Genomic DNA, 18547 nt, shown 5'->3' with positions numbered 1-18547 from the left:
GCATGGATGTGTCTTTTTGCACACATTAAACCTTCAAGGGACTGACTAAACCCTGTGGGTCGTGGTCACGTGTATTTGCACACGTGTGATGTATAATCCCACAATCCCAGACTACCCACAGCGTCGGTGACCTCTCCAAAGGTCCTGGTCGTAACCCTGTCTTACTTTATCCCTGAAATGGTGTCACCCCGAGAGAAGAGACGGACTCCACCACATTCCACTCATTCCTGGTTGTTCAAAAATAAGACCTCTTTATAAGGCAGCCGAGACCAGCTTTCTTAAACTCACAGAGTGGTCATTGGGAGGTTGGGAACCAAAAGCAAGAGGAGGTTTCCCCCCCCCCCCCCCCCCCCGCATTGCACACAAAGCAGTTTATGTTAAGCAAACAATAAACAAGTAGTTTAAAAGAGGCTTTGTTTCCAGAGCTGAGCTTTTGTTTCACAGCCTGTTTAATCGTTTCTTTGCTTGATTTATATTGTGGCATTTCAAGGGAAAATCCTGATAAAGCATGCCAAAGAACTGCAACATCATCTTCCTGGTATTACGTTTTCTTTTGGCTTGGAGTTATCAATGTACATTTTCTCCTCAAAAATGAAAAAAGTCGTCCATTGTGCGTGACAAATTACGGCTGAACTCAATACCCTCTGTCTGTACTCGCACAATGTCATTTGAAGCTAAAACTGAAATATCACCCGGAGCAAGGCGGGAACATGTAGTTCAAGGTGAAAAACTCGACTTTGCGGTGTTGACGTAGAGGACGCTTCAGTACGGAGGCGGATGAGACTTGAATGAATGAAGAGGCTTTGCATCTGTGTGCTTTCATTCTGAAGAGTGCTGCTGGATAACCTCCAACTTTGGGGAAATGTAACCACTTTGCAGTAACTATATCTACTTTGTGTGTGCATGGCTGTTTCATTCAAGCTTATGGTGCCAGGAAGTCCCTTTGGGATTAACAACAAACACACTTACAAGAGAGACCTGTACAAGGTCTCCAACTTCCAAAGAGTTGAGTTTTATTTGCACATGCTTACTGCTGTGCTAATGGGGTCACCAAACTTAGTGCTAACACTGTATTTGTGTGGTGTCTCTTCCCAGATCGTAATGACATCATCCTTAAAAGGATAGCATTCAACATGGAACAAAATACAGAAAGTATAAGGAGACTTCATATTCTTGGAAAAGGCCTCCACCCATTTTGTGTTACTTGTAAAAATGTCTCTATAGCAGAACACGATGCATAAAGACACATCTTACCAACTAGTGATTTTTGATTATACTTGCCTTTGCCTTGCAGCTATTGTAAAACTAACACTGAGCAAACTACAATTATAATTCATTGAATATCTAGTATTTCAAAAGCAAGCCCACAAATATCAAGTTACAGACTAAGAATGTGGTTTATGAATTCAGCCTTTTAGATCCATCTATCATAATAATCTTATAGAATAGACTAGTGTGTGTGCTTATATTTTATAGCACTGATCACAAAGCCAGTGGTCTTCCTCTCGCAGGGAACTGACCCGAGTTGGAAACTTTTTCCTTGTCCTTTTCCAGAAGTACATTCTTAAGAAGCAGCCTCACCTCGACTGATCCCAGTCCAACTGCCAGACACACACCACCACAGTCCCCGCCACAGCACACACACACACCAAATCTGTACATGGACCTATCGTAGGCACACACTGCATCGCACAAAGGATACTAACAGTCCACCCATGATACAAGTTAACGATACATAGCACCCACACCACTGCTAATGACCATGATCAATGGAAATCAATGGAATTAGGGAGATCTAAGAAGATTACATTTTCACTGAATTCACTTAAAAATAACTTTAAATTGACCTTACACGTCGTCTAAAACACTTTGTCTATATCTATTAAAGGTGCATTCAACTTTCTAAAATGCATCAAACCTAAACAAACCGTTTAAATGTAATGCATAGAACGTCTTTGTTTTCCAAAAACCTCGACAGGATCCTGCATTCTAGGATACAGGATGGTTAATCCATAGTCCTCTGCAATGTTCTAAACGTCCAACTACATGACTCACTTCCCAACGGCTAAATGTTGGGGATTATTTGGGATCTAGCGACCGGCGAACAGATTTCAAAGCTTCAAGTCCCATTTCCAACCCGTCACACACACTCTATAAAGTCCTAAATAATGGTTAGCTTTGACAATTCTTTTTTTGGCTTCACGCTTGTTTCTGTTATGCACAATTGGCAGGACTAAGAGCAGCATCCTCCGTGAATCAGACGTGACCGTGAGGTATAGTTTGGAGCGAGAGAGCTGAGGACTGCTGATCAGACTTTGCACTCAGTTTGGCAGGGCAGAGTGCTTTGTGTGGGAGGCTGAATGACTGACTAGAGATTAATTTAAGCTGCTTTCCTTGTGGGCCGCATAAAGAAAGGGGGTTGGTTTTTTTTAACGAGAAGCGGCCAATACAGCTGAGGTTTCAAGGTAGAAGGGGAGACAGGGGAGGGACATTCCAAATTACAGAGACTGAATTGATGCTGGGGACGTGTCACGGATGCAAAAGTGGAGGCAGATGAAGGATACAGTAACATCTCAAATAGTGGCTTTTTAATACCTTCAACTGCAGAGATCCATCCACTTGAAAGAGGCTTATTATATAGACGCTTGGGAGTTGCTGTCATTGGTTTTTGTGGTGATATAAATCCAACTTCGGCTTGAGCTTTTATAAAAATGTATGTTTCACGTCTGTGAACACTTTTGACGAGTCGGAAAATTGTTATTATGTCTTTGATGACTCTCTTTATCAAGGGCGAGAATTATTGTAAATCCACCCTTATAGTCATTTCCACCCCAGTAGTGTTTTTCAACCCGGCCTTTTTAAAGATGTGACACGAGCCTTCTGTTTCAACGGAATTCTCCCGCCCTCTACACGGAAAATGGATGTCATGGCTCAAATGTGGGTAATGCATACAGAGCAGAGCCATTTCAAATTGCAAACAGCGTGCACGAGTGTCTCTGCAACTGCTGGAAAAGTTCAACTAGATGAGATTGCAGCAAAACAGGAAAGACATGCTTGAATTTCACTGAAGTGAATGGGAGGGGAAGAACTTGGGGAGGGGCTGTGCTTTATTTGTTCCTGCTGGGCATAAAACAGATTTGAGACACAGCGGTACAAGGCGTTCAGATCACGGTGAGGTCCTTCTAATCGAGGCATGATGTAACCTGGCTTTGGATGTGTACACACACGTGTCCACATATGAGTTTGCATGCAAGCCAGTGTTTAAGCAAGGACATGCACACACACTTACTCACGTATGGCTGCAAACTCACACACTTGCACACAGCCGGGCCAGACTCCGCCCCCCGGTGTCTCAGTGATTGGCCTACTTAAAGGCAGGGCAGCCTACTGGCAGATTTGAATACAGGGACACAGAGAGGGAGGGATGGACATGAGGAGGAGGAGGAGGAGGAGGAGGAGGAGGAGGAGGGGAGATAGAGATGGGGGTGGTTTGCTCTCTTCCTCTCTCTTTCTCTCTCCCTGCCGGGTCAGGATGGAAAGGCTTACACAGGCAGGGGAGGAAACATGTCATGAGAGGTGATGACACAGCCACGGAGACAGATCCACATCCTCGCTGACTCCCAGGTTCTCCGCTCGCCGCTGCGTCTGCTGCGTCCCACAGAGCAGAGAGAGAGAGCCAAAGATAGCCTCCTCTCTCCCCACATCTCTCTCTCTTCCTCTCTTTTTTCACTTTGTTTGTGGAGGATTTTAATCATGTGGAAGGTAAGAGGAGGGAGCTTGTTTTTGTGTGCTTTCGCAGACTGTACACAGGGCCTGTCTCTGGGGGACTTTGTGTGCTTTTTTAGTTTACTTAAGTGTGTGTGTCCCTGGGGGATTCCCCGCATGCTTTCACCCTCCGTCTCAGGTTTTATTCTCAGTGGGAATGAGGAATGGGACCTTTGAGTTCCAGCAATACAGGAATGATAATGATAGAGCAGTGGCTTCGGGACGTAGCCAATGAAAGCTGTGGAGCCATCTGTATCATGGTCAGGGAGAAACTTCTGTAGTAGCCAAATGTAGATTTTTAACTGAGTTATGAATGAGTCCTGGACTTCAGAGCAAGTTTAGTTATTTAAAGAACTTTCATTTTCAGTTTTATCGTCCATGTTTATTCCCTGAAACGTGTAATAACTTAGCTTGATGCTGAATTGTTTGGATTTTTGGGTGAAAATTGAAAATGGAATATTCACTGGTATGGACTGTGACACTTTCAGATATTGACCGAACACACACATCCAATTATGTGTGTGATGGAGGCGGGGTGGGGGTTGGGGTCTAGGTCATATATGAGAGTCTGTTTTGCGTGACCTAATTTCAAGGAGCCACTGTGTTTTGGTGCTTACTTAAAGCCCAAGATACATAAAGGTGGAAGACAGCGCCTTGAGGGATGCTTAATGTGTGTGTACTTCAGAGTGCTGTGTGTGTGTGTGTGTGTGCGTGACTTTAAAAGGTCCTGAATGGTCTTTTATGCACTTAAGAGGCAGCATGTCCGACAGTGTTATTTAACATTTAACGGGGAAAGTTGTTTCTAATGTTTTCAATGTGTATGTGAATGTAACACAGCGTTATGCTCATACATCCACATGCTATATAAACTCTGCATGTCATTCTTCACTCCGTCAGTTTACATGAACCACCCAGATGTCAGGTTATTCAGTTGCACAGTCTCTCCCGTGTGCTGAGGCGTGTTTGGGAGTGTACAGTAACTATGTAAGTGTGTGTGCATGCGTCTTGTGGGCGCTGAAGCGTGGGTGTGTGACAGCTGGCTGCCACAGGCTCAGTGCTACTACTACTGATCCCTGTTCACCTGCTCCGGGTCACACGGATCAAGGAAATCCAGGTTCAGTGTTCGATCTGTCGGACAATGAGAAACGGAAGGAAGGGAGGCCACTGTACTGAGACTGTGGTTTAAGGGACTAGTTTAAGGGAGGATGCAATTAAAATAAACTTGTGCAACTTTCGTGGCAACTTCTTAAGATTTTAGTCTGAAATAATTTTACATTCTGAAGTAAAAGTACATGAAATTTCTCAAATCTGTGGCAAAATTAAACAGATTTGACCTACAGTGAGTGTTTAGATCACATATGGGTCTTAAACAAAGTTTTTTAAATCAAAGAAAGCTTGCAGGTTGCCACATGCATCCCACATTTGCTTTGACAAACAGAGATGAGGAAGGCTTTGTCTGATGTTTTGTTGGTAGTTGTCACTACACCGACCGATATAGCAACAATCGTATTGTTTGCTGTTTCTTTTCCTGTTTCCCCCCGACACTTTTTAGTGGCATTGTCAGCCTGGGCGTGCAATCATCTCAGCTCTCGGATCCTTCTGTTTTTAAACCTGAAGATTTGACTGTGGGAACCACGTAGACAAATATAGCCCTGGCTGTATCGTCATGTCTCTTCCTGAGTGGGGCACATCTGTCACTTTGTTTAGGCTTGGTAGGGGGAAAGGTGCCCTCTTGGGTGTTGTTGCTGTTGGTTGCTGATAGCATTAGCCCCCATGTTGCCCTCTAAATATCCTGCTATCTCACTACATGTTAAAATGGGGAGGTGTAACTCAGACTCTTATCTCCCCCTAATTGGTTAATTTGATCTTCAAAGTGTCATCAGTCTCCAACCTCAGACGCTTGAGGGGCTAACTGCTAATTGCTATCTAAACATCCTTCAAAAAAAGAAAAGGACACAGACAGACTGGAATACTTTTCCCCTCTCTTCCCCCCCCCCTACTTCCACTCCAGTTCAGTTCATTTTATTCACCCCAGTGCGTTCTTTAATCACCAACCGCATCAGATGAGAGTGCAATGTTGCCATGGAAACTTGTGACAATGAGTAAAAATCGGTTTTGTGGGACTTGGCAGCGTGTGCAGCGTGTGGTGAGGATAAGTGATTCCTCAAACTTTTTTTTCCTACAGTGTGTTGTAGTAGGATTGTTTCTGGTGCCATTTCTTTGCTTTTTTAGTGCTAAAAAGTTGCCTTTTGTGTCATGTTACAAAGTGTAACCCTTAACTCATATAACTTCCTCACAAAACTCACCACTCTGCATATAAGACTGTCCTCCAATTTGCCGAACAAAGCTCACATCTTTTTAATTATTTGATAAAAACATGACCTTTTACAGCTTTTCCTTTGGAACCAACAGCTCTGCCTGACAAACAACCTTCACAGGTGCCACGCGCAGCTCGGCGTTAGTCATTTCCCTCACCAGATTGTGAGTTTGAAGATATGTCGCAGCCATTTGATATGCATCAAGGCTTTTTGGGTAATCTGCTGCAGACCGGCAGATGTTCAAAAAGTCAGGTCACATCCTTTTGGAAGACCTGCCACTCGAGGGGCCTCTCAAACTCAAAATCATCGTATGTGTGTTTTTTGACATTCCTTCCCTTCAGATTTAATGTAAACACAGATCATGTCGAGTCTCACTTCACTCTGAAAAGTCATACTCCAAAAATGCACGCTTCAAAAGCCTGTGTAATTGTAAGCATATTCCAAAGCCGTCCATATGGTGGGTGTTTTGGTATGAAGGTGCTCTATGAGGCAGGGTCATTGGAGACATGCTCAGGTTAAACTGAGGTCACATGTGCAGAGAAGCAGCTTTTAAAAGGAAATTCCACTCAACAGCAACTCTTAAGAAAGTTCCTATACCATCAAGATGTGTCTCTCCATAACTGAGACCTTATTTTCTTATTCTTAGCTCCAGGAAAACCCTCTTCCAAAGAGCAATTTCATTTTGACTGAGTAAGTGGGGATTTGAACACTTTATATTAAGTATTTCCACAAGTTACTTTTTTTTAAATGAAGAGAATACTGAATCAAGAACACAGCAACATCTACATAATGTAAAGAATAATACACACATTGAAAATTACATTTAAAAAATCTAAAGAAACATTTTAAAATTATGAAATGCAAAACAATATTGTTAAGAATGATAAATAAATAAAATAATACGCACACATAATGTAAATAAACAAATTAAAGAAACAGAAAGAGATACAAAAACAGGTGTCAATAATAACATTTAAAAAAAATATTCTGCACTTGGAACAATTGGATTGCAAATGATTCAAATACGGCACAAGCATAACCTGATTAGACGGATACTTTGGCGGTGTCTACTTTGAAGTTAACTTGTTACATGACTCTCTTTGCAGCATATATATTTATATTCATCCCACTACTGATGTGTGTATGTGCATTAAGTAGCTCACCTCGTCTGCCAGCTCTCTGGGGCCGCGTTAATGCTGAAAACATTTCATTATCCAATCAGAGTCGCGATGATAATTTAGCACTTTGGGGAATTAGCGCTGTTTAATCACTTTCATCTCCACCAGGGGATCCTAAGCACATATTTTGAGGCAACATTATAGAATAATTGTGATCACAGAGGGAGGTGTTAACTAAGTGTGTCTGAAAAAAAATATATAGAACAAGTATGCTCATCGGTTACTACTCCATCATCCAATCTAACAAGCAATGGACCTAGTTATGTGAGTGTGTCTGTGTGTGTGTCTGTGTGTGTGTGTGTGTGTGTGTGTGTGTGTGTGTGTGTGTGTGTGTGTGTGTGTGTGTGTGTTTGTGTGTGTGTGTGTGTGGAGATTATTGACCCTGATTCAATACGTCCTTGACATCACCAGCCTTGTTTTTGTCCCCTTCTGTATAATCTGTTGTCCCCAAACATTACATCTCATTCCACATGCAGCTCTACACACACAATCTGGGTCACACAAGTAAGAGTCCAGACAGACCCTGCCACACACACACACACACAAACACACACAGAAAATCACAAATGTCACCCTTTATCATAATCACTAATAGCTTCGGCATCCCTGGCTACGAGCAGCCAATCCTGTTAGGTGTGACTGACCGCTTCGCAACATGAAAGGCCACGATTGGTCACGGCTAGTGTGGTAGGAAGCGGATTAGCGGTCAACATGGCGGGGTGTCTGGAATCAGACAAAGACATAATGTGTTTGTGTGTGTGTTTAGTTAACTGTACAGGGCAGAGGAGAGGGAGTTGAGATGTGAGGAGATGAGGGAGTTTTTCAAATCTAATTCTCCTTTGATTTTGACTTCAAACACTACCTAAAAGTGTAGTTTTTTAAGTTTTTAACTAACTTTTTCATTGCGCTCCGATATGCAGTGTAGACGACATTTAATTAATTTCTTCCAGCACTTGGGCAGCACAATTTACTTCCTACAAGCAGTGCCAAAGACAAACATTGAGCAAGGAAATGCTTCAGAATAATATTTAGCTCCACATGCCAGGGAGCACTTTCTGCTCGGCTGCCTCCGAACACTGTGTGCTGAATGATGACATTCTTGTTTCCGAGCAAAATATAAATCTGCAAGGAACATTGCTTTGACCTTGGCCCGGAGAGCGTGACCCTGAAAAGACTACGTGTTCTCCACGACTCCGTGAGGTCGAGGTTAATCTCTCCATGCGGGCTATCCGCTGCTGCTATGAACGCAGATTATGAATATCAAATCCCATAAGCGGTTGAGGGTTCTTTAAAATTCTTCGACAGAACGAGAGGTAAACAAGGTGTGGAAATGTTTAGATGTTGTAAAATATGAAGAGTGGGGACGTTTTTAAAAAAAAAAAATACTTGAATAATGGAGCACTGGTGAGTCTCTACTGTGAAAGTAAGAGATGTTTGTGCCACACATTTGGAACGCCTTTGCAATAAGCTGTAAATGTATTAATGTCCGAATTGTTTCTTAAAAGTTTTGCCACCTTCAGTTTAATTCCATGTGAAAATATTTCAGAGAAATTGTGTCCAAATGTGGATTTTTTTTTTTTACGAGAGGCAGATTTGATAATGTTTGCGCTCAGCTGCGGATGGTTTGCCCTCTTTCGCTTGGTACCAACATCTCACTGTGCTATTTTCTGCCTCCTGTAATTTAGGAGAGAATTGGCACAGCATAATCACACAGCGACACACACGCAGTGTATGATGATTGTGTGAGTCAGGTCAATTGTGATGACCTACTTCTAGTTTCTGCTGCATGGACTGCCACAGCCGCTCACATCAACCCACCAAATGCCCCCTCCACCCACCAGAATGTGTTTTGTTGAGGAGTGTTAAATAGCTTTTGGCTCCTCGCTGTATCTTTGTGAGTGATATTGGAAATTGAATCACTCCCCTCTGCCATTGCGGAATAACCTCTTCAGCTCAATTTGGCAAAAGACGGTCTAGTTAAAATATGAATCAAACCGAAACGCTAAAAGTAAAATATAACCCCCCTGAAGCAGAGTTTAAAGAGGACAAAATATCATAAAGTCAGATGAATAAAGAGTCCTACAATCATTAGGAGTACATCAGCATTTTGATCTGCACCATATATTATGGAGAACCACAGAAACCACTCACATCATTTTTTTCCATTTCAGAAACACAGCCCCTGTTTTTTGCCCGCATTGTGCTCATGTAGAATCCGTTTTTAGAAGATGGATAGAAAGAGCTCCTATGAAAATTTGAACAGCTTAAACTGCGAGAGGAAGGGAGAGCCACAACCTCCATTGACCCAAAGTCAATCAAATATTTAGTAGAAGAACGCAGACTAATGGGGAATTCTAGCCAAATACAAACAGGTTGAAAGAGTTTAAAGGGGCCCTATTCTGCTTTTCCAGGTTCATATCTGTATGTAGTGTCTCTGCTGTGACACGCCCTCTGTCTGCTCTGATTGGTTAGCTGGCTGCTCTGTTGTGATTGGTCAACCCCTTAGATGTGTAGAGAAGTAAACAAAGCGATTGTATCCTTTGCAGACCATTTACATGCACTAAAACCTGTATAACACACTACAGGGCAGTTAAGGGCCGAGTACTAGTTTTCTTAGGGTCTCTTCAAAATATCAAAAGTGAGCTTTCTCTCTAACACTGTAAACATTTAGAAAGCAAAAGGTTATTTGCTGACATTTACGGATGAGAGATTTTTATTTCAAAATAAGAACACTACACATTTGCCAGTAGCATCAGAGAAATGACATTTGTTCCTCTCAAAATAGAAAGGTAGCATTTTGGACCTTGGTCACACGGCTCTGTAACCGGAGAGAGGCAGAGCAATACAAAGAAGTGTCAGGATTAGAAGGAGAAGATGATACAGGAATCTGATTCTTTTTGAAGGAAGGGCATCTCTACCACAGATCATCTAACACACACCAAAGCATATCATATCTGTCAGATATCATTCTGTTATCTGTAGACGGTAAGGACGTGAACTTGAACTGCAGCTGTTTGTAGAGGTTGACAGTACAGTCGCACAGTTTAATGTCAAGTAAAAGTATTGTAATAGGGCCAAACATTTGATTTGATTTGACTGACATCTTCCCATTTAACTGCAATTTGATACAGCCTTATTCTTAAAATGTCATTTCAGGCACTTGGTTTCAGTTTTTACCAAACACTGTCCGTCAACTTGACCTATAAACTCCCCGACATAGACTCCAGTTCATTCGTCTTCAGCTGATGGCAACGTACATGAACATGTGCTAAAATATTAAAAAGGTGAAGCTGCATGCCCCGGGCAAACAGTTTAAAAAAGCTAAAATGCATTTCAATGTTGCTTACTAAAAAGGCTTTAGGATAACTCATCAATGTTTTGGAAAATGTAGTACCATGCTGGTGAACATTAACTCGGGTTCCCAATTCCCAACATCAACTAAAGAGCAGGGAAAGGCTCTTTGCATCCAGACGAGGCTACAAAGGAAATTCAAAGTAACAGAAATCATTATGTAAGGAACTCATAATGAAAAGATATGCACTTAGGTTTCAAATAGTATACATACCGATACATGATGCTTTCGAAATGTGCGGTGCCGATTTTGTCACCATACTTGGCAGAAGAAAAACTACAAGAAACACATATAATGTTTGTGTATTTTCTTACATTATTATGGCCCGTTCACAAGCACATACATAGTCTTTTTCTGATGGGTAAGACGCCTTGTTTATTGCTCACATGCAGACACTGAAGGGAATAGCTGGATGATGCTCCCACTGATGCTCACTCTGTTTTGTATTGCCCCCCACTGAAGAGAATGGGTACTGACGTTAGAGTGTTGCCAGCACTTTAGACGAGTCTTTCTACGCCGTGGCAGCTCTGACAGTCATGAGGCGAAAGGGGATGGTGGGAAAATAAACAACTTGGATTTGTTTCCTCCTCCAGTGTGACTTCCTGTTCCTCTCCCTGCTCCTCTTCCTCCGTCTGTTGTGTGCCTGCTGCCTCGATGCACGGTTCAACAGTGTCACCTATGGTGTGCTAAGAGGCATTTCACCCAGCCAGTTTGGATCCATCTAACTCTGCATGTCAAATGTAGGAGTATATGTTTTGTTTTTGTGTCAGAATGAGATGGATTTATTCTCTTTATGCTTTGGCGCCCCCATATGTCCCCTTCCTGTCAAGCTGTCAGAGCTCCATCAGTGTCAAACCTCACCTTCTTTGTCAACTCACTTCCTCTCTCTGCTTCTTTAGAATGCTGTATGTTTCCTTGCTGACATTTGTGCACAGGGATCGACCGCAGCCAACACATACCACCTCGATGTATACACTAAATTAACTTAATGCACATGACACACATCACACATCACAGTTTGTTATAGATTTTGATTGAGGCATGGATTTCAACATATTATAACTGGATACTGTATACAATGAGGGAACTGTGCTGCAGGATTTTTAAACAGTGTTAGCATGCTATGTAAGATTACGGCCATATTAAACATGTTAGAATTCAATCCAGTTGTTCAAGCATTGACTTTAGGTTATTGCTCAATGCTCATATTCAACAGTTGCCAGCAGTGAGACTTAATGAACCAGTGCTGGTGCTTTTTATTGCTGGAAATGGCCTCCTACGTGTTAATATGCCAAACCTTTCAATAATAAAATATTCAGGACACACCAATATGTGTTGTATTACCCCAGAAAATACCAGACAGAAGACTACGCACTTCTAAACATGCATGCAAACAAAGCTTGATTTAAAAGCATGAAGATTTTCATGTATTAATGTTGTGGTAAATTGAGCAAAAAGGCTTTAACATTATGATATTCTGAGTTTTACCCGGACTGATATAATATATGTCTGGCAACCCTAACACCTGAGGGAGGCTCTTCTGTGTCTCATGCCGTGTGTTTGAAGGAAGTGTGTATCGATGCGTATGGACACGTGTACTGTAGATGTCTCTGAGGATTTGTTGTGTTTACAGGCCCTCCAAACACATTTCATTTCATTTGGAGCGTGTGATTGCTGCATCTCTTCAATCTCTCCTACTCAATATCTGCCCTCTAAACGCTATCTGGACAGCAGAGTTTCTTGACTCGCACAATTTTAGTTTTGATGATAAACCGAAGAATGTTATTTTTCCTTCAATCCGTTTACTGATCCTCCTCTGCCAAATGAATGTTATCTAACCTCCGATATGACGGGCGACTTAGTTTATCAGAGGCACACAGAGGATGAAAGGAAACCACGCATAAAGATAGTGTGATATGAGCGGTAGGGATAATGTGAGTGTGGGGATCCGAGCAGAAGCACTCAAGCCCAGTAAACAGTGACATCTACTGAAACAACAAATACGGTAGACTGGCCGTGCCTCAGTGACGCATGCATTCGATTCAGAACAGTAATTACAGTGATTATTATCGTTTTTAGACTAGAATTATATTAAATATGAGTTTGAGCTATGCTTCAATTTGCATAAATACGCGTGTCCACTTGGGAAAAACACATCTTCACTATGTTTGAGGCTTTTTCTTTTATGCATTCAAACAGCACACGTTAAATTGTTTTGTTATTTCATCTTCAATAGTTTGCATTTGGGCTAGTCTTATCTATATATCGCTTTCTTTGCTTCTGTCGAAATCCATCTCTTCGAATCTAATTCCCTTGAAGGGTTTGTTTGGGTTTCATCTAATCTTAAAAAGTTTGTTTTGTGACTTTTCTTACACGGTAATAACTAGATGTTGATCGCATTCATATGCTTTGAATGTAGGCTTTTCCCTCTGAGGCATAACCAAACTTCAAATGAACACACACACACAAACTTATCCCACGTATTGAACATGGGTGACTTTCAGCACCAGGGTCAAACAGAAATGGAGGCCGAGTTCCTCTGCGGGGGGAGTGAATGGACATTTGCACTAATTACTAATTGACTACAGCTGTGCCTGCAGCTGCCACTGCTGCACCCAAATTCAGAACTACCCCCTACTGCCACAACGCTAAGTGCTGAAACTTAAAATGAAAAGGATCAACATTATACCCCTATGGTTCCATTCTCAATTACTGACATGCACAGTTTAACTTTCTAATCAAACCACGGAGCTTCACAGAGGGCATTACCTTTACTGCAGAGAACACATGACTACGCATTAACTGCTAATTTAAACATGGGGATACACTATTAAACAACATGGTGTCTGTCCAGGAGCTTTTGGAATGCTGTTGTAAGCGTGCACTTTTTGAAAACTCTTCCTTAGTGGTGCATTTAAGGGTCTGCTGTGAAAATCAGTCTTGTTGAACCAAGCTCAATCTGAACTAAAGTGTTGCAACTGCAAAGCCAGAAACAATACCGGTCACATCTGCAAACATTGGTCAACACACAACATGTCTTTACCTAATTATTACCGTTGATTTGAAGAGGTCACATTTTTTTTTGAAGCTATTCTATTCGTCTAGTATTTTATATCAATTGCTTTCATGGTCCGTTTTCACACAGATTTAGATAATCCAGTAGTTAACACTCCCATTCTTTAAGTCTGCTCAGTGATCTGCTCCATTGAGATATAAAGCAGTAAGCCGTTTCAAACCATTTAATCACAAATCCCTCTGCTTTCTTTCCCCTTTCTCTCCTTCCACCATCTATCTCTCTGTCTCCGGCCTGCAGACAGCTGAGCGGCTCTTCTGGATTTCGCTGACGCTCCGCCTGGTCCCGCCTGGCCTCCTCTGAGCAGGATGGACACACTGGAGTCAGAGCTGACTTGCCCAATCTGCCTGGAGCTCTTTGAAGACCCGCTGCTGCTGCCCTGCGCTCACAGCCTGTGTTTCGGCTGCGCCCATCGCATCCTCATCTCTCACTGTGCCACCAACGAATCAGTTCTGAGCATCGGCGCCTTCCAGTGCCCCACCTGTAGATATGTCATCTCCTTGAGTCCTGAGCGTGGACTAGAAGGACTAAAGAGAAACGTGACCTTGCAGAACATTATTGATAGAGTACAGAGGGCCTCATCCTCGGCTGGGATCCCTCTTCCGCTGGCGTTGCCTGCGCCCCACAGCGGGCCCAACTCTCCCGGAGAGGAAGGGAGAGACCGGTTAGCGTTGGTCCCGTTCAGTGCCGCCATGTCCAGCCCGGGCACGCCTCCCGAGCCCATCCAGTGCCAGTTCTGTGAGCAGGACCCGCCACAGGATGCCGTGAAAACGTGTGTGACGTGCGAGGTGTCGTACTGCGAGGAGTGCCTCAGAGCAACGCACCCGAACAAGAAGCCGTTCACCGGCCACCGGCTCATCGAGCCCATGCCAGACTCCCACCTCAGGGGGCTGCAGTGCCTGGAGCACGAGGAGGAGAAGGTGAACATGTACTGTGTCACGGACGATCAGCTGATCTGCTCGCTGTGCAAACTGGTGGGAAGGCACCGAGACCACCAGGTGGCAGCACTGAGCGACCGCTATGAAAAACTCAAGGTAAGCACAGACCTTGGTTGACTTTTCTTTTGTTCCAAGTTCTTTTTAATTTGCTCCTTTGTGAATAATATGTCTTTTTGGGATGATTTGGCTTTAAAAGATTTATCAAAGTTCTCTAAAACCTGAACTCTAATTAACCTGGAGCCTTTAACGGCAGATACATCACAGTTTTTATATTAACATTTTTGAACAGCTTACACTCCATTAACACATTTTTTTTATTTTAAGCTGTAATTTTATGCAGTATGCAATCTCCTATTATCCTTACCCAGCTATCTAACTCGATTATCAAGTGAGATTTTATCATTTCATGCTGACTTATTATCTCTGCTGAATAATTAAGCAATTAGCATAATCACTATATCCTGCCAGTGTGCCAGGAGGGTAGATACATCACAGTTTTTATATTAACATTTTTGAACAGCTTACACTCCATTAACACATTTTTTTTATTTTAAGCTGTAATTTTATGCAGTATGCAATCTCCTATTATCCTTACCCAGCTATCTAACTCGATTATCAAGTGAGATTTTATCATTTCATGCTGACTTATTATCTCTGCTGAATAATTAAGCAATTAGCATAATCACTATATCCTGCCAGTGTGCCAGGAGGGTATTCAGAGGCATGCACACACAGTGAATATGTGGAGTGTCATTAGTGACGAGGCATGGTGTCTTCAATGAGGCTGCAGGTTAATGAGCGCCAATTGCCTGCAGGGTGTAGGTGTGCTTAATTGAGCATGGCTATTAGAGTGTGGTAATGGCCATAGAGGCCGTGTGTGTGTGTGTGTGTGTGTGTGTGTGTGTGTGTGTATGTGTATGTGTATGTGTATGTGTATGTGTATGTGTATGTGTATGTGTGTGTGTGTGTGTGTGTGTGTGTGTGTGTGTGTGTGTGTGTGTGTGTGTGTGTGTGTGTGTGTGTGTGTGTGTGTGTGTTACATCAGAGCTCATGAAGCAGGATGTGTTACTCTGAATGTCCACCGGATGCTTTTTCTACAATAATCCCATAATCATAAAAAATAAAGAACATTTCTTAAAAGGGAAGGGTTAGGGTTAACCCCTTCACTGCCAGTTATGTAACTCCTATAACGCAGCAGATGCAGCCAATGAAGGTCCAATTCTGATAATCCCATATATCACAGACTTTCTCGCAGAACAATGGCCGAGAAAAAACAAAGCGTTTCCAAAGCGTAATATACCCGGGGAACATTTCCATCAATACCCTCTTGCACGCTCACTCTGTAAATGTTTGTTCAGCCTTGCTAAGCTTAAAATGCAAAGCTGTGGATTGACTTCTATGAGAAGCAGGTTTCTCTTTTACCAAAGGTTTGAAACACATCTTCAAGTGGGTTGTTTGTAATACTTCCTCAGAGCGGCGGCACAACTTTGGTGGTATAATGGAAGAAACAGAAATCTTAGTTGTGAAGTATAAAAGGTATTACTGAGACATGTAGCTTTGTTAAATTAGCAAAAGAGAAGACCAAACAATAGCCAAAAGAAACACTTGAAAGGTTTTTAGTGTCAGCACTTTTCTTGTTTCTCAAGAAAATCAGCGAAAAAAACATCCCACTCATTGATCTGTTATTATACGCCCGCTGCTGGTTTCCAAGTGTTTCTGCTCCACATGAGGGGCTTTATGTCCTGTCATCACGGCTGACAAGTGTGTCTGTGCCTCCTCATCTTGAGTCAGCAAAAGAAGAATACTTAGCGGGGAGGCTACAGGTCAGTGCATCATCTAATTATCCTGCTCCCTCCATTCATCCGGAGAGAGAACGTAACATAGCACAGTCAGCACACCCAGCCGTTATCATACAGGCTAATTATCTGCTGGAATTTAAAAAGCAAAGCAATGGCAGATTTCTCGTCGCTCTGACATGCTCACAGGTAGCAAAATATGGCCTGTGCACGCAAACGAGACTCAACAACCATGATGCCTCATATATGCATGATGTACTCTGAATCCCTGCTGTGTACTATTAAGTGCAGTTCAAGACATGTTTCCAACCCCTGAAGAAATACACTAAGTAGAATTAATCCCATTATTAAAGGTTGCATATACTTGTGACTCACGCTATACATGTTAATTTAAATGAACTGCCTGAGGACATTCAAACTGTTTGTCTTTTACAGTTTGAGATGTTGAACATATAAACGTTTGGGGTTAACAGCTTTCGTAGAATTTCCATATCAACTGCAGAGAAAGAAAAAACGGTTTATTAACTTCCAAAATCTAAAACTATGCAATTAATTCAGAGACAGCCAACAAGTCAACCAGGATGTTTCCATGAATAGACCAAGTTATGTTTGTGAATAAACCTAACCAAACTATCACCACAGTTTTGGCAACCATTTTTTTAAATGTTCATTAACGTGCACTCTATTGGGAACTTACTATTTTAAAATGTGCTGTTTTCCTTCTCAAATCTTGCTGGTTCAGTGAAATTATCATTTACTTTATTTATGATTGAATTATGTTGAGAATTATATATAAAGTCGTAATGAGGACATTGCGTGCAGATGGAGAAATGATACACGTATGACTGCTTCATTAACTTAATGGAGCCCTCTGTCACACACACACACACACACACACACACACACACACACACACACACACACACACACACACACACACACACACACACACACACACACACACACACACACACACACACACACACACACACACACACACACACACACACACACACACACACACACACACACACACACACACACACACACACACACACACACACACACACACACACACAGAAAACAAATGTGCTCTTCCTCACATTCGTTTGGGGGGATTTGACCAACTGTCAGGCCCTTCAAAATCTCACGACAGCCATCTGGCACATAGCGTGAGTTTGATACACACTACGGGTTAAGACCCTGTTAGATCAAGAATCTAGGCCCAGCATTTAAGGGAAGACATGCAATATGCTTATTTTTTTATTATTTTGCCGCCTCTTGAATAAAACATATCTCAGGCTTGCTTGGGCTGAATTATGTTTTAAAGTAGAGAGTTAAGTTCTGTATGTCAGTTCAATCTTAGTTTACTTAATCACAGCTAGGCTATTTACTTGGTACGTGTCAAAAACATGCAAACAAATCCTGACAGAAACACTAATCTCATCTTCAATTACGGTTATATAACGCATGTAATCGTTTTCAACTTTCAGCAAAACATGTCAGTTCTAAAATGCATAATACATTATAATTGACTATGCTGAGTGAGGTCGACGCTTTTAAGAGTTTTGTTGCAAATGGTCGGGGTTTTGAACGAGCAGAAACAGGGGAGGAAATAAATGGAGGTCTCGATGTACGCTAATTAGCTCTGAAAACAACCCAACAGCCCTGCAATATTCATGCTGAACAACACATTTGATTTTTAATTCATAAGTACAGAAAACTTTGGGGGAACTTCTTAAGAGAGAAAGTGCTAACCGGCACGAAACACTCTTGTCAGGTAACCCAAATGGTTCAAACTTGAAATACGTAAGATGTCTCAGACAGCCCTTTCCCTGAGATATGGTCCTTTTCTCTCATTTTGCAGTCTGATAAGTCCAAACTGTTTTGGTCATATTTTCCACGACCATTTCGTACACATCGCTCTTTGCACTGATCTTCTGGAATTTGAGATATCCCCTCTCAGCACAGGGGGGGGGGGGGGAAGAAGAGTGTAAGATGATTGGAATAGTTTCCTTTTTTCAGTGGCAGTGCTGGGGTGTGTGATAAGAGCCGTGGAGGTTATTGTGGGAACACCCATCCTTTTTCAGAGATAAAATTACCCCCGTCACAGGAAATTGACAGAGA

At 42.2% G+C, this 18547-nt stretch overlaps 2 protein-coding genes across 6 annotated transcripts in view; one reads left to right on the top strand and one right to left on the bottom strand.

Moving 5' to 3' along the window:
* The window catches only part of LOC307034294 (FERM and PDZ domain-containing protein 4-like), a 382085-nt gene that overhangs the window by 157932 nt on the left and 205606 nt on the right, over positions 1-18547 (bottom strand). The window lies entirely within an intron of this gene.
* Positions 1-18547, top strand: part of LOC307034298 (E3 ubiquitin-protein ligase Midline-1-like) — a 45932-nt gene that overhangs the window by 10844 nt on the left and 16541 nt on the right. The window contains exons 1-2 of one of the 2 annotated variants that reach the window (XM_079673067.1): positions 3521-3762; positions 13927-14720. In XM_079673067.1, coding sequence (XP_079529193.1) covers positions 13995-14720 — 726 coding nt within the window. In that variant the 5' untranslated portion in view covers positions 3521-3762; positions 13927-13994. Of the gene's footprint in view, positions 1-3520; positions 3763-13926; positions 14721-18547 lie in introns of those variants that run through there. The other variant, XM_079673068.1, reaches the window with a different exon arrangement.

This window comes from Notothenia rossii, assembly GCF_949606895.1.
Source record: "Notothenia rossii genome assembly, chromosome: 3".
In the NCBI taxonomy this organism is placed as follows: domain Eukaryota; kingdom Metazoa; phylum Chordata; class Actinopteri; order Perciformes; family Nototheniidae; genus Notothenia; species Notothenia rossii.
Note: the sequence above shows the minus strand (reverse complement) of the source record. Positions and strands in the feature narration are given on the sequence as shown.